This window comes from Lacerta agilis, chromosome 13, assembly GCF_009819535.1.
Source record: "Lacerta agilis isolate rLacAgi1 chromosome 13, rLacAgi1.pri, whole genome shotgun sequence".
Lineage (NCBI taxonomy): Eukaryota > Metazoa > Chordata > Lepidosauria > Squamata > Lacertidae > Lacerta > Lacerta agilis.
Window position 1 is genome coordinate 27288810 of NC_046324.1, and position 20090 is coordinate 27308899.

General features: G+C 50.1%; 2 protein-coding genes across 3 annotated transcripts; one reads left to right on the forward strand and one right to left on the reverse strand.

Moving 5' to 3' along the window:
* Positions 1-382: 382 nt before the first annotated feature.
* Positions 383-6230, forward strand: NSMCE1 (NSE1 homolog, SMC5-SMC6 complex component). Of its 2 annotated transcripts, none has more exons than XM_033167673.1 (8): positions 383-517; positions 1420-1557; positions 2375-2496; positions 3185-3262; positions 4548-4694; positions 4813-4929; positions 5315-5435; positions 5974-6230. In XM_033167673.1, the coding sequence occupies exons 2-8, from the start codon at positions 1440-1442 to the stop codon at positions 6069-6071; spliced, it is 801 nt and encodes a 266-aa protein (XP_033023564.1). In that variant the 5' UTR covers positions 383-517; positions 1420-1439; the 3' UTR covers positions 6072-6230. The 2 variants fall into 2 exon arrangements, with proteins under 2 accessions (XP_033023564.1, XP_033023562.1); XM_033167671.1 differs by lacking the exon at positions 383-517 and adding an exon at positions 694-712.
* A 1247-nt stretch (positions 6231-7477) lies between these two features.
* KDM8 (lysine demethylase 8) lies at positions 7478-12321 on the reverse strand. Its single transcript, XM_033167588.1, has 7 exons — positions 11589-12321; positions 11033-11202; positions 10349-10481; positions 9903-9944; positions 8601-8750; positions 7990-8082; positions 7478-7720 (listed from the first exon to the last, which is right to left on the reverse strand). Exons 1-7 carry the CDS (start codon positions 12105-12107, stop codon positions 7556-7558), a joined length of 1272 nt encoding a protein of 423 aa, XP_033023479.1. The 5' UTR covers positions 12108-12321; the 3' UTR covers positions 7478-7555.
* Between the last annotated feature and the right edge of the window lie 7769 nt (positions 12322-20090).

Here is a 20090-nt window from a genome sequence, read left to right on the forward strand (position 1 = left end):
TTTTTTAAATACAGTACAATAAATGTGAAGGAAAATAAGCCTGAGCCCTGACTATGCAGTGAGTGAGGGTGGAACTGCGACCATTCAGAGTTCTTCTGAAATTCTGAGTGTCTGAGTCCACCCCACGCTCTTATGGGGCGGGCAGCACTATGTCCCCTTCCCCCAAAACCCCCTAAATGAACCAGGACGTTCCTTCTACCCACAATGAGCGTGCCCCTCTGTTCTTTGTTATCTAGGCCTTGCACTGCTCCCCGCTCCAAACGTCAATCCGGGCTGTGACTTCGCTCATTGGCTAAGAGCTCCAAGAGGGCGTGGCCATTATCGTCGGAAGCGCTTTTCTCCCGCGGATTCATTCCTCTGCCAGCGGCTCCGGTTCTCCGCGTCTTGTTCTCCGCTAGTTGAGCAGCAGCCGAGAGGAACAGGCGCGCTCGCCTACCAGCTTCCCTCTTCATTTCTCCCTGAGTGGTTGCACTCTGCCCACGCTCGGAGGCTTCTTTCCGCGTCATCCCCAGCCAAGGTTGGCAGCGTCTCACGCGCGGGATTCACGTGTGTTCGCGCTCGTCGGGAAGGCAAAGTGGTTTACAGGGGGCGGGTGCTGGGAAAGGCGGCGGCGCTCCCTCCCTCCCTGACAGGGGCCGACACAGCGGAAACTGCGCAGCTGCTGCAGTAGCAGCAACCCCAGGTGTGGCGGGGCAGAATGCCAAGACCATGGGTAGGCAACCTAAGGCCCGGGGCCGGATTCGGACCAATCGCCTTCTAAAACCGGCCCACGGATGGTACGGGAATCAGCGTGTTTTTACATGGGTAGAATGTGTCCTTTTATTTAAAATGCATCTCTGGGTTATTTGTGGGGCATAGGAATTCGTTTTCTCCCCCTTCAAAATATGGTCCAGCCCCCCACAAGTTCTGAGGCTATGATCTTACTTGACTAAGAGTGATCTCCAAAAAGACGAAGTTGCAAGGCTGGAAGTGCCCCCCCCCCCGACATTTGCAGAGGTGCCCCCTCGTAAGCCGTCAGCAAAAGAGACCAAAAGTACATTTTAAAAAATTATTTAAAAGCAACCCCATAAAAGTGAACGTAGCAATTGTTTTGTGTCAAGGAAGCTGTAATTTCAAAGGGAGGGAGTGTGATGGGGTTTGTGTTTGTAAATTTTTTGCTCTTGTTTTTATGGCATATTTTGTATTTTTATCTTGCATTTTTATGCTGTGAACCACCCTGAGATCTACAGAGTAAGGGCAGTACAGTATACAAATTTGAGTTGTTGTTTTTTTTTTATAAAAAAAACCATTCTCCACAGTGAGCTTGTTGGGGAGCCTGCTGGATGAGACCGAAGGGATCCCCAGGAGGAGGGAGAGGAAGAAGGGGACAGGAATGCTGTTCACAGCCCTGTTATCTAGCTGTTTTTCTCTATCCTGCAGCCCTGAACTTGGCCCTGGCCATGGCCACCCAGCTGAATGATGCTCACCGCCAATTCCTGCAGGCCCTCTTAACTCTTGGCTTTGTGGAGAGGCCCGAAGCTGCGAAGCTGCACCAGTTGTGCTGCCAGCTGCACAAGGGTGAGTGGGGGAGCGACTCCACTGGCAGAGATTAATAGAGGGTTGGGTAGCAGACTAGTCCTCAGGAGGGGGAAAGGAGGCAGGAAGGGCTGTGTGTGTAAGTAAAAGCTGTGCTAAGTCATCTTGAGACTCAGCCCCTCTCCCTCCCTCCCTCCCTCCCTCCCTCTGTGTGTGTAAAATGAAGAGCCTCTCAGGGTCTGGCAGTGCCCCCTTTCCACCCTCTCCTCCATCTCCAAGAGTTAGCAGCCACAAGTGTTTGGGTGGGGAAACTTTTTGTTTCTTTAAAAGCAAGCAAAACTGTAGACCAGCTGAACCCTAGAGAGATGGTAGTTTTAGCTGAGCTGATTTTTTAAAAAAGTGATTTTGAATTACATTTTTTTTTGGGGGGGGGGGGACAAAGACGACTAAGAAATATGCATGCAGGTCCTGTTGCCCAACACTTTCTATGCAAAAATTCACTTATCCAAACATGAGGAGTTAGTACCCAAACCTCACTATACACACCTCAGATTCGTATATCCAAACCGCCAAAGTTTGCCCTCTTCCTTGCTTCCTTGTTTGTGCTTTGCTGGTCAGCGACAGCCATTTCCAGCCAGAAACGAGGGAGGGTGGGGGAGAAGGATAGGAAAAACCAGTTTTTCCTTTGCTGGTCAGCTGCAGCCATTTCAGGAAGAAAACATGGATGGGGTGGGGAGAGAGATTGGACAAAAAATGGATTAGAAATGTTCCCGTATGAATCAATGGAAATTGAACTTGTTATGTGACTGCTCTCCTTTTCCTTATATTCTCTCCTCTCTTTTTCTTCCTTCCTGCACAGTCTATTATGCACCTGATAAACTAGATGACTTCATCAACACTTTGAAGGTTCAGCTGCAGCCTTTGTCTTTGGAGATCAGGAAAGGAGTATCGGAAGAAAATGGGAGAACATATTATGCTTTGGTAAGGCAGGGTTGGCTGTCACCTGGTGTCTTTTCCTTGTACAGTCATACCCCAGGTTGCGCACACCCCGGGTTGCGGACGTTCGAGTTCAGAACGCCTGCAACCTGAAAGCATTTCTGGAGCGCGCGCCACCCCCAGATGCGCAGAATGCTTCTGTGCACTTCACGCATGCGCAGAAGCGCTCAAATCGTGCTACTTCTGGGTTTTCAGGGGTTTTTCTGGGCGTTCGTGTTAAGCACGCCCGTGTTATGTAGCGCGATCCGGAACGGATCGTGTGCGTAACATGGGGTACCACTGTAATTTGAAATTGGGAAGAGTGGGATCTGGGGAGAGTCACATGCTGCTGCTGGATCACAATGTCCCCCTAACAAGGAATCCAAGAGGCACAGCCTACTCCTCATTCTACACCCTTGCTGGATGGTGGCAGGACTGCTCCAGAGGCTGGAGGCTCTGCCACAGGAACTGAGATGAGCCAATAGCTGCAGGAATAAAAAAGGAGCCCAGCAAGGGGATTCCTGGTGCAGTGAGGTGAGGCTTGGTGCTTGCCTCCTTCGAAGAAGCTTTGCCCATGGGAGGGACCAGCCACATCTGGGCTCTGGCTGCCAGGGAGACAGCGTCAAGCATCCTCTTGGCTAGGAGCTCAGAGGCTGCCTGGTGTCTCCTTTAACACACTTGCTTTCTCCCCCAGGTGAATCTGGCTGAAACTGAGGTCACCCTAATGGCAAGCGACTACTCTGAAAATGAGCTGGAATTGTTCAAGAAGACTGTAAGCATGGAAACCTTGAGCATTGGATGAGTTCTGGGAGTGATGTAACGCGTCAGCCTTCTTTTCTAATGAGGGTTGGAGCTTTGGGTAGTTTGGGACCCCACCACTAAAGAATTGAGCAATAGAACTCCCAGTGGAGGAATTCACCTGGAGTCCATTGGGGTGTTGCAGGTAGGGTGGTGTGGGGCTTGATTCCTGCTAACCACCTGGATGGGCAGTGCCATCCCTTCTTGATCTGGCATCAAGTGCTCCTCAGTCCTCTTCCTGGACCAGGTGAGGCTGTTGGTTCAGCCTTCCTGACTCGAAACGGGCTTCATCTCCTTCGTGGCTGCCTCTGTTTCCATGGCCTGATGTGAAGCAGGAAGGTGGAGGCTCCCATCGCACTGACTTGAGCAAACTGTAGGCATGTTTTGGTTGCTGCTCCTCTTTTTGGCCTCTCCACTCAGTCTGGTGGGGCAGGAGAAGTCCAAGGCTGTAGATGTGATGCCTGGAATCCACTGGCTGCGGTACAGAACCAGGAGAAAAACCTCTCTTGCTGAAGGCAGGATGAGGATTGAGTATAGCAAGGGCCATTGCAGCCCCGTGGCAGAGCACTTGCTTGGCATGCAGAAGGTCCCAGGTTCACCCACTCAATGGCATCTCCAGGTAGAGCTAGGGAAGACTCCCTGCCTAAGACTCTGTCGCCCCTGGAGATTTCCCCCTTTCACTAGTGCTATTTCCTGAGGAGAGAGACCCAAATCATGGTGCTTCCCTAAAAGGTTTCCCTGCGCAAGGTCTGTGGGAGTGGAACACAAATATGTGGTCAGTAGGAAGGGCTGACCTTGGTGTACCTGAACGCCTGGGTGTGGCAAATGTGGCTGAATCTGTAGCAGATTGCTGCCTGCCTATCTGCTGGCCAGCCTCCCAAGTGGCCCAGGTTCAATGACCCCCAGTAGCCTTGGGGGACTCACTTTCTAGACTTGGCCTCTGCTCCCCAGCCTGTCCGTGATTTGGGAATCTCACGGGTCTTGGGAGGGTGAAATGCAGCATGGAATGTGGCCCATCCCTCTGCGTCCAATGTGCTTAATGCAGTGTCCTTTTTTCTGGGGGTACACAATACTGGCACCTTCCCCCATGTTAACAACTTCATGGTGAGTACCGGCACCTTTGTCTAAAAAAATAGAGAGAAGCACCAGCTTAATAAAATACAAAGTCAGGAGTCCACTATCCTCCTGCTAGCTGGACAGAAGGACGTGGCCCCTGCGATGTCCTTTGCTCACTTGGGAAAGGGGTTTTCCATCTACAGATGGATCTGATTGTGCTGTCTAGCAATGGCTTTGCCTCCTCCACGGAGATCCTGAACTTGGCCGACCAGCTGAAGCCAAAGAAGATGAAGAAGATGGAGGCTGAGCAAGTACTGCAGCGCCTGGTGCAGGATAAGTGGCTCTCTGAGGTACGGGTATGTGGGTGGGGAGCTGGAGTGGGCAGGTCTACTTTGGGCCCCTTGCCTCCCTTTGATGTGGGGGCGGTTGAGCCACAAGGGGTGTAACTGGGCCTCTGCTCTCTTACAGAAAGAGGGAGAGTACACTTTGCACTTGCGCTGCGTCCTGGAGCTGGAGCAGTACATCCTCCGCCACTACCAGGACTCTGCCCGCAAGTGCCACGTCTGCCACAGCCTCTCTATCCAGGTCAGGAGGCCCACGTCAGCTGGTGGTGTATGTGGGATGGTCAAGGCTTGGGGGTGGAGGAGCAGCGGTTGGGAGTTCCCCTGTGCAGTGCCACCTCCCCTGCAGCTTAAAACCAGCCTTGTGGAGAGGCTGATCATGAGAAAGTGTTAACCACCCTTGGCCTTTCCTCCAGGAGCCTTACTTCTGCTCAGCCCGATACGTCAGCTGAGCATCACTCCTTGCCCTCTCCTCCATCTCTTTTCTAGAGACCCTTTGAATGTACAGTATCCATCCTCTGTCTTCCCCTCCTACCACCAGTCCCTCTAGTTGCCCTGGGCTCATGCTGTGAGCTGATGATCTTACAAAGGTTGTCTGCCTCCCATTCACAGGAGCTTTTCCCTTTCAGAGCCAAGTCTGTGAGGACTGTGGAATCGCCATGCACTTGCCTTGCCTTGCCAAATATTTCCAAGCCCAAAGGGAACCTCGTTGCCCTAACTGCAAGCAGTTCTGGCCGCACCAGATTCCAGGTAACACCCCTGAAGAGTGCCTCTCTTGAGAAACATGACCAGTTATGTGCCGGGGGTGGGGTGGGGGGAGACAGCAGCCTGCTCTCCTCCTGCTCAACTCTCTGCCTTTCAGGACATTCTGGGATTGACCCAAGGACTTCTTTGCTTTAGTGAACTGGCAGATTTCCTGAAAGCGATAAGCCTCTTCCATATGAGATAAAGAGAGGCTCATTTGTGTAAAATGTATTCTTCCAGATTTCTAGCAGACAGCCTCCCAAAGTTCACGGAAAGCCCTCCCTCCTGGAAGCAGCTAGCAAACTAGAGCCAGATTTCATCTCATTTGGTGGATTCTATTCCTTGCCCTGTGGTTCAGGCTGGGAGGGAAAAGGATCTCTGGTGGGTCGGGCTGTCTTTTGGCCAACAGGGAACGTTCTGCCTGTCAGAAAGTGGAACATAAATGGGTTGAGGGTGAAAGTAGAGGTGGGAAAGTCCCAAAGGCCACGGTAAGGTAATCAAACTCTTATTCAGCCCATTTTGTATTTTTCCATCTCCACCACAGAGATCAACCTACCAGGACCTTCTCGGCTCTCAAGCCCTCCACAGGAGACCCGGAGGATTGCCGCCTCCCCAATGGCCCAGGCCCAGCGGAGGCAGTAAGACTTCTCCAAGCCCTTGTTGGAGAAGTACAGACAAGCAGCTGTTACTGGGGCCCAGCACAGCTGCTCTATATTTGTGTAATTTAAGTGTCTGAAATACAAATCTTGTGATGTATTTTTTCCCTCAGGATCCAACCTGTCTCACAATTTTTTCTTTCCTTTTTTTACTATTTATGTAAAGCTTTTTTAAAATAAAAAATTACAGGGTTTTCATTTATTTTCAAGCTCTAAAAGCACATGTAACAACATAAAATACTTTTCCTGGAAACTGCATGACCATATATTTAGCAAAGTTTTTAAAGGTCTTAGGAGGGTGGCTGGGCCTCAACTCTGTTCCTTCCTGAAGCTGTCCTCTGTATCTTTGTTTTTGAAAGATAACGTAACCCTCTCGGAACACCACAACTTGTGAGCATCTCAAGAAGCTGAATGTTGCAGGATTCAGGACAGAAAAGGACGGACTGCTTCATGCAACACTTAGTTAAAACTCTCTCCAGCAGGAGCCAGTGATGGCCAGCAACCTAGATGGCTCTAAAACAGGACTAAATTCATGAAGAGGGTCACCAACGGCTACTAGCCAGAATGGCTAGGTTCTCTCCCTCCACAGTTTGTGGCAGCAATGCTTCTAAAAATCAGTGGCTGGCAGGCACAGGAGGGGAGATCTTCTCTTGTGTCTGGGTCCTGCTTGCAGGTTTCCCATTCAGATGTCTGGTCAGCCACTGTGAGAACAGGATGCTACGCTAGATGGGACACTGGCCTGATCCAGAAGGCTCTTATTATGTTCTCAACAAAGAGAGCTGCCTCAGGCCATGCCAGAGCAGCGTCTCCAGCAGGGGTTGTTCCTAGCCCTACTATCAGAGGGCAGAGTTTGAACTCTGGAGTGTGTGGAAAACAGGCATTTCTGCCTCTCCCATCCCCAAATTTAAAGAAATCCCAATTCCTGCTTGTAACTTCTGTAGCTTTACCCTCCTTGCATTTGTAGGGTTGCTGAGGGCATTATTAATCTGCAGAGACACTTCCCTCCGCAATGACTAAGGACTTCTTTGTAAAGCAGCATTACAGAATCAGAACTGTAGAGTTAGAAGGGATCCCCAGAGTCATCAAGTCCAACCTGCAGTCCAAGAAACCTTTTGCCCAACATGTATTGCAGGGGCTCTAGTCATGAGTGCATCAGTTCTATTACAGCCTCCACCAAGAAAATAGAATCAAAAAGGTGAGTTTTCTGTCTCCCTTGACCAAGCAGGTTGTGCTAGATCAGCAAAGGCAATTCAATTCACAACATGTAATTTAAATATTAATTTGTATTCTGTCGTCTTCTGAGAAGTTTTAAGAGAGCTCATTTCAACAAAACCCAAAGAGGGACAAGTCACTATTTTAGCCTCTTCAGAAAACTGCGTCTTTGATGTCCTTGCTGCTTCCTGGCAGCTCCTTCCTTCATCTTGCCTGAAATCCCTGAGCAGGAGAGCCCTCTCCTGCTCCCAGCAGACGCTACGACCACCAGAAGCTGATGGAGAAACTTGTGTCCAGGGACCGCACATAGTGCCAGTAGCTAACTGGGATGAACAGAACTTCTCCAGGGCTCAATATGCAATCTTGAAATGCAGCTGCTTTGAAGTTGGGGAATTTCACCAGGTCAGGGTCTTCCACATCCACCTGGAAATGAAAGAGAAAATGCTGTCTTAATATAATTCAGACAGGGCTATCCACGGTTGTATCATTCTTTGCCCCAAGAGGCTTACAATTTAGATGACAGGAGAGAGGGGCTGGATGTGGAGGGAAGAGGAAGATGTGAGAGTTGGAGCTTGGCTGCAGTTGGGGATGGGAACTAGGATATGGGGCCAGTCTTCAGGGTGAACTCCACGATTTGCTTCAAGGAATAATTCAGCCCCCATTATGAGGGACGGGCTTTACTGGGTGCCCACCTGGCTGGTGTTGTGAAGGAGGTGGCCTTCATGTGGATAAAGGTTTTCAGATTCCTGAGGAGAATACAGACGGACATATTTCCGTCCCATTACCTGGAGAAAGGAACATTGAAAAATTTGTCAATAATCCAAGCTCAACTTTTCTAACTCTGCATTCCTTTGCTCAGTGTCCAGAGTGTGCCCTGACACACAGGATTTCTGCAAATGGGTACTGATCAGCTTCTTCCATCCTCATTTGCAGAAAAAGGAAACAAACATCCCCGTCCAAAGTTTGCAGGCCAACAATAGGCACTTTCGCCTGCCCCAGTGCCTTTCTAATTTCAGTTCTCAGCACTCCCTCTCTGCTCTTCTCCTTGACAGCCCATCAGCACCTCAGTCCAGCTAAGACAGGGAGCCCATCAGCATCAGCTTCCCAAGCTGGGATCTCTGGCTGCAGAGAGCCTTCCCTGAGCAACTTCTAGAGGGAAGCTTCCTCTGGTGACTTGTTGCTACCACCCCTAGAGCAGGAAGCAGCCTCCCTTGAAAGGCAGGAGGAGGATACAGAAGTCCTGCCTCTGATTAGCAACTGCCCTCCTTACCCCCTGCACTGTAGGCATTCATGGAGGCCCTACCTGGACTAAGAAGTTCTGCTGCGGGTCCTGATGCAGAGGGGAGACAGTCCCTGGTGGACCAAACCAGGCGTTGACAGTGATGTCCTCTTCATCTCCTTCACCCAGGCAGCAATAGTCAGGGACGCCAATATCCAGCTTCAGCTCTGGGATCTGGCAGGAAATTAGTTAGAAAGGAAAGCAGACAAACTGGTTCTCATCGTATACTAGCTTGACATTTATTTTAAAGCATTTATAACCTGCCATCTATTTTGTTTGTTTTCGGATGAAGAGTGGCAAATAAAATAATCCAAAGATGGCTCACGGCAGGGGTCCCCAAACTAAGGCCCGGGGGGCCGGATGCAGCCCAATCGCCTTCTAAATGCGGCCTGCGGGTGGTCCAGGAATCAGCGTGTTTTTAGATGAGTAGAATGTGTGCTTTTATTTAAAATGCTTCTCTGGGTTATTTGTGGGGCATAGGAATTTGTTCATATTTTTTTTTTCAAAATATAGTCTGGCCCCCCACAAGGTCTGAGGGACAGTGGACCGGCCCATGGCTGAAAAAGTTTGCTGACCCCTGGCTCACAGCAACCATTAAAATGAGACCACAAGATAAGAGATGGTGAGGCAAAGGATGGGAACAGAAAAAGGCAGAGTTTGAGGTATCGGCCACTTGGGCAAAGCAAATGCCTGCAGAAAAGGGAAGAGGCTTTGCTAAGTGCCAGGAGGCAGCTATCAAGGAAGGGGCAAGACGGGTCAGAGCACAGAAAAGGCCTGATCCTGCACCTCAGCCAAGGCACTTTACTAGTGTGGGTGGCGAAGGGACAGCATCCAGACCAAACATGTCCCAGCATTAATTGTTATGGGGATTCTCTGCTGGGGCCAGGTTGGGGGGGGGGCTGTTCTATACAATCTTGGGTTCCCTGCTCCCCTGCTTCCTCAGGACATCAGGAGAACAGCTAGCAACAGGATGTTGGCTGGCATTAAACAACATGAGTTTGATTAGCTAGAAGTGACTCAGTGGGTTTTGGCAGACACCCCACCTAGAGTCAGGAAGGAGTTTTCCTACCAGGTAGATTAGAGACCTACGCAGCCCTTTGCACGCATCTCTGAAACCTGTTTGGCCCACGTGCCTCTTCCCATGGACTGTGGAGGGTGCCTGGGGTGGAGCTTCCAGAGAAATGCTTCCCAGAAAGGCGTGGGTGCCACTTCGGATCATTCCCAGGTATGAAATTTTGGGGATGGGGAATTCACCGCGTTCTGGTGAACCCGGCATCTGTTTCCTCCCATCAAATAGGAACTAGAAGAACCATCCCTTTGGTTTACCTGGTCAAAGAGCTGGTGCTGAGCAAGGTATCCCTTGTGGTCCTGCAAATTGAAGGGAGGGAACACACAGAGGAATGAGTGGAAATCCTCTATACAGTATACAGAAAAGTCAACTGAACAGCAGCAAACAATTTGGTGGGGAGTCCAGAGCCCCACCCCACAAACTACAACTCTCACTGGTCAGCTCCCTGCTCCCCACACCAAGGAGCTCTGCCAGGCCTGCCCCCCCCTTCCCCAGTCTCATTGCAGTCTTCCATGTTACTCAAAAGGCTGGCAGATGCTCACATAAATAAGTCTTCACTAATATTTTATTTAAGGAGACACCTTTCCTGCTTGCTGGGTTCCCAGGGCGGAATACAACAATGGAGTTAACACAAACTCAACCCAGCATAATTTGTCCTGCTCTTCCCAGCCAGGCTGTTTTGTGGGAGGGAGAAGATCCAGACCTCATTCTCAATATACTGTCTGATGAAGTCATCCACTGTCATGAGGGTCTGGGACCACTCCTCATCTGTGTAGCGCGATCCAAGCTCCACAGGGACTGTACGGCTGCCAGCCACCTGGCGGATGTAGCTCACGCTGCAACAAAGGAAGAAGAACCAATGACAGGGCTCTCTCTCTCTCTCTCTTTGTGCCCACCCTCTTTCCAAAGGCCCTGTTCCCTCTTCCTCAGGCAGAGCGGCTTACAGCTTCTTGTTTTTGTTCTTTCCTCTCCTACATGGGAGAAGTGCCAGTGGGAACTTGCAACACTTTATGTATTTTTTGAGTATGTGGCCTGGCTGGCTCAGGACACCGTCTAGTAACTCACAGATGAAGTTACTTCTGTTACAATCTGCCTGTGATTATACACCTTGGGATATCTGCCATCCCTTAGAATAACTTTGACCTGAATGGCAAGCAGGCAGAGGGAAAGCTGAGGCTGGTGTCATTTCTGGCCCTTTGCTGTGTTTTCCTGATAGCACCAGTTCTGATCCACTCCTCTCTCCAGACAAACTGGAGAGGATGCATGGTGTCAGGATCCCCTCCAGCCCACACCCAATAATTTGGCAGCAGATGCTGCCTCCATTGGGCAAAACCTTTCCCTGTCCTGGAGGCAGCCACCCACCCTCTACCTGCTCTCTTGCCCTCACCTCCACTTTCTCAGGCAGGGCCAGTGGTCCACAACCCCCTCCAAGACCACTGGCTTTTGAGGGGTTAGGTAACTGTCCCGGAAATGTTCCAGCGATGGGCAGAGAAGCTGTGGGACAGCAGTTTCTGGGGCAATAGCAGGGGCTGCTGGGGTGAAGTCCGTCCGGATTTTCTGCAACAAGGAGCAGGTGGTTAGTTCTGCTTCTTGTTTCACTGGCAGGGGGCTCAGTGTGGGTTGGCCCCTCTGCCCCTGCACACACTGGCAAAAGGAAGGCTTAATCTGCTTCAGTTAATGCGGCAATGCTTCTGAGTACCAGTTGCTGGAGACAGCAGAAGGGGGTTGATCTTGAGCTGGGGGTGCTGCTTGTGAGGAGTGGGGGTTTCCCCTTGGGGCACCTGGCTGGCCATCCTACAAAAACAGGAGGCTGCAGTAGACGGCTCGCCTTTTGCTTGATCCAGCTGCAGTGAGGCTCGCCTTTGATTATGAGGGCTGGAGAGGGGAGCTGTTCTTGCAGACGGGAAGGGGGCAGGCGAAGGGGTCCCTTTGCAAGCTGGTACCTTCCTCGGGGGTGCTCCTGCGCGGGCTCTCTCTGCTGGCTCCTCGGGTGGCAGGTGCTGCTGGAGGACGGCGACTAGCCTGCCCATGACGTCGTCCAGGACAGGCGTGCCGAGCAGCAGGCCCAGGTCGCAGAGCCGCAGCGCCTCCCGACTGGCCCCTCGTGCCCGGCACAGGCTCAGCACGCGGAAGAGGCATCCCAGCGCCCACGCCCGCCGCCACGCCGCGCTCACTGCCCGCCACGGCCCCACGTGCAGCCGCTCCCAAGAGTAGTCGCACACCTGCTCGCCCAGCTCCAGGCAGGCTCGGCGGGCTCTCTCCGAGCCCAGAGACTCCTCGCCCGCATCGCCCGGGTACACCAAGGCGGCCGCCGCATCCAGCAGCAGCACCACGCGGGCCCCCTCCGCCCCCAGCCCCAGCGATCCCAGCCCCAGCCCGGCCCGTGTGCTCGGGAGCAGAGCTCGCACCACCGCCCAGCAGGCAGCGGCAGTTGGTGCTTCCTGCTCCGAAGCAGCAGCCATGGCCAGGACCGGCGGGAGGGAGGGAGGAGAGAACCACTCAGGGGCCAAGAGAAGCCCTCTCACTAGAGGTGGGCTGCCCGTAGACAGGGAAGCTCCATGCCACCCGGCGGGCGGAGGAGCTGGGCCGCTGGAGGTAGACTGCCCCTTGACAGGGAGGCTCTACTTTGCTGCGCAAGAGCGGCGACGCCTCCAAGCCGGGCCGGTCTTTCTCACCTCCCGCCACGCCTGCGCCGAGCAATGCCGGATCTCTAGAGCACAGAAACAAAGACAATCCCGGTTTGGGGATGTGGAACTTCCGGGTTCCACATTTCGCAAGCCGTGATCAAGTGTTTCTTACAACAGTCCTGCAGTGTACTTCACTGCTAATATTACGGCGTCGCCGCAAATCCAGGCACCGCGGGAAACAAAAATGCCACTGCAAAGATGAACAATCAGAAATGTGTACTCTGCACGGAGTCTAATTGACATAAGTTTATGGGAGCGTTCTCACGCATCCCGCGCCTGCGCAACGAGGGCGCCCTTTGCCTTTGCCCCGCCCACAGCCCCGTTTCTTCTAAGCTCACGAGTAGCAGGGGTCGCTCGTTTACCGTAGAACTGCAAACGTACAGGCTAGCCTTGGGGAGAGCGGCTTCCGGGATTAGGCGTCTGCCTGCGTCTCCTCCTCCCCAACCTACAGGAGAGGCGGCTCCACTCGGAGTCCAGCCATGCTTATTTTCATGGCCGCTTGCTTATTTGTAACATTTAAAACATTTATCCCCCCCCCCCCCCGCCCTGGTCTCTGAAAACGCAGCCCCTCGGTATTCTCCCCACATTGCGGACCAAGGGAGGGCTGCCGGGGCACGACAGCCTTGCAGTGTGCAGTCCACCCTTGAGTGCCCTGTGCACGCGAAGCAGAGGTGCAATGCAGCCCTGGGCGAAGCCTCTCCCTTTAGCAAAAAGCCCCCTCCCCACGGCAGCGGTTCTGCCGGGGCTCAGCATCGGGCACCCCCCTTCCCCGCTAGGGGTCGGAAGCGTCGCCCTCCCGCCCTCGGCTGCTGCCCCGGACTTCAGCATCCTCCCCGCACCCTCCGAAGTAGAGAGAAGGACAAATCCAGACCCCCTCCTACTGCCAAGTCCCTCCCCCACATTCATTAGCAGGCTAGCAGTGTATGTTTAGAATCTTTTTGCTGAAATATGCTTTTAAGCTCCATTTTATTGTATTTTGTTTGTATGTTTTACGTACATCGTCCCGTGCTCATCTGAGGAGGGATGGTGAAAAAATAATGAAAGCAGACCAGGCTTTCCAGGGCGTTGTGTTGAAGCGTTATTTCCTTGTTTCTTCGGTGCCAAGTACTGCTTAGGCAGTGCAGTTTCTGCCATACGTGCATTCCTATTCTGCACCCTCAACAGGACTAGCAGCTTGCCTCAACTTCGTTCAGATCTCCAAGGATAGCCTCTTTTGACTGGCTTCCATGCTGCTCACTTCAATAAATTTTGATCCAGGAGAGCTGCTTTTGTGCTCAGGGTTCTCCTTTTGGGTTTCCCATAGGGGCATCTGGTTGGCTGCTGTGAGAACAGGATGCAGGGTCAGGACTGAGGGAGACTGTCAAAAACCGGTGTTGCATGGACATGCTCCAGGTTTCTCACTGGGGATGGGTTTCCCCTTAACCCACTATAGCCACCAGTCCATGCTTCTTCACTTCATCAGGCAGCACATTAAGATGATGGTGAGGAGATTCAGGAGACCAGCAGCAACATTCCTGCCCTCTTGTGGCAAGAGCAGGCTTTGAACAGAGTTAATGTAAAAATTGTGATATCTGATTGAATATTAGATACTGATTTTTATTCTGACTGCCCTCATATTAATCACATTTACCCTTTTAGACAGAATGTATTAGGCTTGATTTTTGTGTGCCTCATGTCATCCTCCTATGCTGTGTAAAGCTGTGTTTACATTGCATGCCACTTCCTGCCTTATCTGACCCTGGAAGGGTCAGATAATGATGTTTTATGGAAGAAGTATGTGTTGAGTTCACATCTGGGTGAGAACTTGCATTTCTCCTTGAAGCTATCTGGGGCCCAGAAAGGGGAGATGGGAGAGGAAGTTATGACCGTCTTCCCTTCTCGCTGAAGGTCCGGTTGCCTTGACAACTATCGGATAAGTTGTAAGTTGAGACCCAAATATCCTGGGAACTTTGGGGCACCCCAAGGGAATTGTGGGGGAGTTGATATCAGTATGGAGCCATGTGTTTTTAACATCCCATGACCTGTAACCTTTCTTGATGTACAGTATGTAGAAAAAATGTTTTGATGTTTGGTGTCTCTTTGTGTGCGGTGCTATATATGCTATATAAGCTGGGTAACAAACTGGTGGTGTAAAAGTCAATTCTTACTACAGGGAGGTAATTCTGTAGGAAGGCAAAGAAATGGGTTGGATCAGACACGGGCAAAGGATAAGGCGACTTCTCTAGTCATAAGCTTAAAAGCTTAGTATACTGTATATTAATGTGCCACAAAAGAGGTGTGTGGTTTTAATAGTGGACGCCTGTTGCCTGTTCACTCTATGAATAATGGTTGACAAATTCTTTTAAGGCATTGCCTTGTTCTGGAGTCCAAAGTCAAATGTCTTCCTGAACCTTGTCAGGTGTGGAGAGGTGGAGGCTGGGAGGCCTTCCCTAATCTTTACAAATGGTTAGGCTTTAAATTCGGCTTTGTGATCTCATGTACAGAATTGGGTGTGTGGGTGGCACTTCCAGATTAATTAATTAACACGTCGTCTTAAGGTGTGAGCTCGCTTGTTTACTTGAAATATTTATAAGCACCCCTCTTCCTCTTACAGGTGCTTACAGGGAACAGGGCTATGTTGGGCTTAGCTCAATAAACAGACATTAGCCTTAGCGTGTCTGAGGTTTTAGTTTTCATATCCTGCGTTATATGATAACTGTAATAATGCAAAAGTAAATGCATTCTTCATTTCCTGCATAAAAATGTGTGGACATATTTGGTGGTAATTTTTTTGCTGAACCTGTTGGAAATGTGAGCCATTAACAAATTATCTTTGAAAGCTGCAATTTTTTTAACAGGAAAAACAACTTCAGGTCATTCGCTGACAAAGTGGGTTTATATTCTTTTTCTAAAGCTCTATCTAAAAAAAGAAAAGGGGGGGGTGTTGAACGGGATATGTTTTGAATACATTCCAGGCCTTACGGCCTGATTACCCTTTTTCTGAAAGCTGCAGAATTGGCTATTAGTCTGTTTGTGCACAAATGAAAAGGGTTTTCAGGCTTTGCAAAAGGACTCTGAGCATAAAACTATAATTTAGGAACAATGAGTCATTTGTCCAGTGGTTGAGTTTGCACTAATTACTAGACCAGATTGCCCCCCCCCCCATGGAAGAGGCACAATGTTCCCTCTTTCTCCCCACAGTGCATGGATACACACAGTGCTTTTTTCTGGGGGGATGCAGGGGTACACATACCCCTAACATTTTGTGAATCTTTGTACTTTTGTCCATTTACTGTATTCATTTCCCCCCATTTGAACTACAAAATGGTAATTTTCTTGAGTCAAAATGAGAGTACCCCTAAACATTTGTTTAAAAGGAAAAAAATCACTGGAGACACAACAAGCAGATGGGCAGATCCATGTCAAACTGCAGGGTGGGACACGCTCCCTAGGAGGAGCTGCCTTTACTCTGACAGACCAGACATTAAAAACGCAAACTGGAAGGGTTGCTATGGCTTCCTCCACATGGCCTTGGATCCAGGAACCGTTTCTTCTACATCATCCACACACAATCCAGATTGACTGCAATCTTTTTTGCCCCTGAAAAGCACTTCCTGAGAAACTGGTTTCCTTCTGAAAATAAAAGCTCATTGCTGATGGATTCTGCATTCCCCTGCAGTGTGTCCATTTGGAAACCAATTTAGGCCGTCCTGGCGATGAGGTGGGTGTGGATCTGTGTCTGCCCAGTGACATCTGCCAAGATCACAACCTCCACTTCTTCCTTCCACTGGGGCATGTCAGGGAGGAAAAGGTGGGGAGAGCCTATCCAGGGGAGGGTTTTAAACTTGTCTCTTATCAAATAACTGCACCCACCCTTGTGGTCACCAGGATCCAGAATACATCTAGGTTGAAAGCAGTATGTTGAGGACAGGTACGAACAATTTGGGATTAAGCAAAACAACACTTTGTGCTACAAATGGGTTAGTGTGTACACAGCTCATGGCTGAACCAACCTAGGCTGAGCCAAGACTGGGCACTTGTTGTGGGCCAAGGTTGAGTCAACCCCCTGGGCTGAACACTGAGGGCTTAGGGAAGAAAATGCTTAATAGGCCTGGTCACCTAAGGGAGCATTTTCTCAGTGCAAAAAAGGGAGTGGAGGATGAGTTGGATTTCAGCTTCCTTGCCTGGGTGGTTCTGTGAGCATATCTTGGACGGAGATTCCTAAACTTGATAGAAGTCAATGGGCATTGAAGGGCCTGTGATGTGGTTTGCACGGTATACAAAGCTTATTAACAGATTGGGCCCAGGTTATTGGAGAGACTGTTTGTTCCCATACAAGCAGCCCAGATCACTGGTTGTCAGATGAGCTCCACCCCATACCACACTTTTCAAAGGTACAACACTCAGGGTGCAAGTCCTTCTCCATTGCAAGTCCCCCTACCATGTGCAATGCTCTTCCTTCTGAAATTACCGGTAGTTGGGCTCAGGCTGTGGGGTGTTTCCACCCACAAGTGAAGGCTTCCCTATTCCCCAGGCATTTCCTGACAGTACCAACGTCCTAGATGACTCTTGTGGTTCCCTTCCAACTCTACAATTCTATGATTCTATTACTGTGGGGCTGTTCTTGGTGCTGTTTTGTTCATGGGTTTAAATAGATATTGTTATCATTTTAATGTGTTCAAAACCACTTTCCTATAAGTGAAAAGCAGACTATATATATTTATATGAAATAAGGGGTGTCCTTACTCTTTGGGCATGGTTGTGTGGAAGCAGCAGGTCCTTTAGGCCCCATGAGCTTCTTGGACTGAGCCTCCAGGAAGTGATTTGCTCCCACCCAGAACTCACATGGGGAGAACATCACTTGAAATCCACACCCAAAACAGCTAAAAACTAGATTCTTATTTTTAAACTGGCTTTCTTAAGAGTTCTCTGTGTGGCTGCTGGCTCTTAACCTTACGTAAGGTGGGTGCAGAGGGTCAGGTGTTCAGCCATGGATTTCAGCTTCTTTGCCAGGATTTTTCCACTTTGAAGGGCTTGGGATGAGCAGCGGGGGCTGGCAGCCTTTGTTCTTGTTCTTAAGCCGCTGACCTTGACTGCTGATCTTTTCAGCGCCAAAGAAAAGCCGACATTAGTTCCAGGTAGGGCGACTGTGATCTGGCTCCCTTTCAAAGGGGCTGCTGGCTCCAGTGATGGGCAGCCCCTTCCTGTCCCCCGCCCCCCAAACAATGTGTGGGTCTGGTGCCTGAGCAAAGGACCACATTCTGCTGGGCGGTGGCTTCTGCTCTTCCTGCAATGCCTTTCACCGGGAAAGGCCGAGCCATTGCTCTGGGCCCAGAGCTGCAGCCATCCTGCCCTTCTAGGTTTCTCTTCCCCTCCCCCACCCTTTTCATTCCTAATTTGAATTAATCACCAGAGTCCAGCCAGGGCTTCTGGGTTTTGTGAAAATGGCATAGACACATGCTCAGCAATTCACCACTCCAGTCCTAAGTGGGGCATTTTTACGAGATGGATCGATTTTTAAAATGACAGCATCTGTTTGCTTGTACACATTTATTTATAATTCTTCCCCTGGCGATTATAGCTGGAGCTGGGTGAGTAATAACCAGCTGTGTGAATTAGCAAGGAGAGGAAGCTGTTATTTGATCTGTGAAGGAAGGCGGAAGCCGAGGCCAGAGGTAATAAAAATGCAACAGATGCCCCATCGATGCAGTCCCAGGAAGGGACTTGTAAATTACCAGGCATGTTGACTAGCAAAACCAATCAGCAGTGATGGGGCTACACAGAATTTCTATGAGCCCTCTCCCATCCCACCAACATTTCACAGGCAAAAACAGGGTCACTTCTGTGTTCAGCTTGCAATACTCCTATCCCTTGCACCCCAGATTGCTAGCCCCGCACCGGTCCCACATCCTTCAGTCTCTGCCATCTGTGTGCTGTGCTCATCTACTCTTCAGATGCCTGCCTTCAAGTTCCACCAATACAGAAGCCAGCAGGTTACTTCTTTTTGCTAAAAATATCTCGGACAGATAGGACTGGCCTCAACTAGGTTATTGACAGTTCAAAATACACCACAGCAGCTGCAGTGTGTTATTGAGCAAGGAGAGCCAAAGCAGGCAGAGTTGGGAGAGCACCCCAAGAGATGGTGGTTGACCTTCCGCTGGCAGAGTCCACTCCCTGACCAGGCAATGGGTTCCATTATCAGGCTGCCCTTTCCATCAATAAATTTATTCTACTGGTCAATCAAATTCTACCTGACCCTCTTCATTTCCCTCCCCAGAATTCTGTCCTTAAAATGCAGCACCCAGAACTGGACCCAGTTCAGAATAAAGTGCAACTGGCTTCTTGCACCTTCAAAACTATTTAGTGTAGCCTCTAATCTCATTAGGCCTTTTTTTTTTTGAACTATCACACTGCAGGCTTGTTTTCAGCTTGTGATCATCTATGATTCCAAGATCCTTTCCATATGAATTGCTGTCAAGCCAGGGATCTTCCGTGCTATACCTGTGCATTTGACACCCCCACCCCCGCCCTACAGAACTTTGTCTCTTTTGAATTTCATTTTGTTAGTTTCCGCTCAGTTTTCCAACCTGTCAAGGTCATTTTGAGTTTTAATCTTGACTTTTGAGTTGTTAGCCATTCCTCCCAGTTTTGTATCACTCACAGCTCTGACAAGGATTCCCTCCAGCCCTTCATCTAAATCATGTTGAAAACTCATGACCGTGCCCTAATTTTGGTACCCCATAGGAAACCCCGCTCCACTTTGAAGAGGAGCCATGGATGATCACTTTTTAAATTACAGTGCATTCTCCAAGCAGCTGTGAATCCACTTGAGGAATCCAACCTGCATTTAACCAGTTTGACAACCAAAGCATCAAGGGGGGACACATGGTAACTATAGTATGCTCTGCCTCCACCATCAGAGGCCATAATGCTTCTGAATATGAGTTGCTTGAGACTGCAGCAGAAGAGAGAGTGCTTGGGTTTCCTATTGGGGTATCTGGTTAGCCACTGAGAGGTTATTGGATGCTCAGGACCCCCTTAGGCCTGACCCAGCAAGGCTCTTACGTTCTTGTCAAATGTCAACCTGCATTAGGGACGTGTATGTGTGACTGGTGCTCTCTCTCTCTCTCTCTCCCCCCCCCCCCACTGGTGCAGAAGGACAACAAGCTTCTTCCCATCTCTGGACTTTTCCCCACTGAAGAGGAGCTTGGAGATTTTGCTGCTCGATCTGGAAGCTGTGCATGCCTTTGGTTGCTGCTCTCTCAAGTTTCCCTGGAGAGGGCCTGAAAGATATTGATTACTAATATGTGCAAAATTAATAGTTGCGCTGGAATGATCTTCCACTGATAAGCAGCTTGCTCCTGCTAGGGAAGATGCAGCCGTGCATTGGAGCCGCTATGGATCTTGCCACTGAGCGTCATTCTGGAGCAAGCTGAGTGAGGAGCCTGCAATGACCGAGATGTCTTTATCAACCTGTTCCCTGCATTGTGTTTTTATCACACCATCTGCTCTGTGGAGAGTGGCAGCTGCTGGGGTCGTACAAATAGCTCTGTTGTGTACTTTCGTGTAGAACAACATATTGTCATAATTTCTCCGATATTACTGGATGGAATAACTTTAACCGAGATAAGGTGACATTATTCCTGGCACTTTGCAATGTGTGGGTTGGAGACAGGGTGTTCTTGCACTGGGGAGGGAAGATCACTGCCTCTCACAGTCAGTTTCCCCCTCCCCTATTGCTTTCTGAAAGCGCAGGAAACAGGATGCGGTACTTCCTCT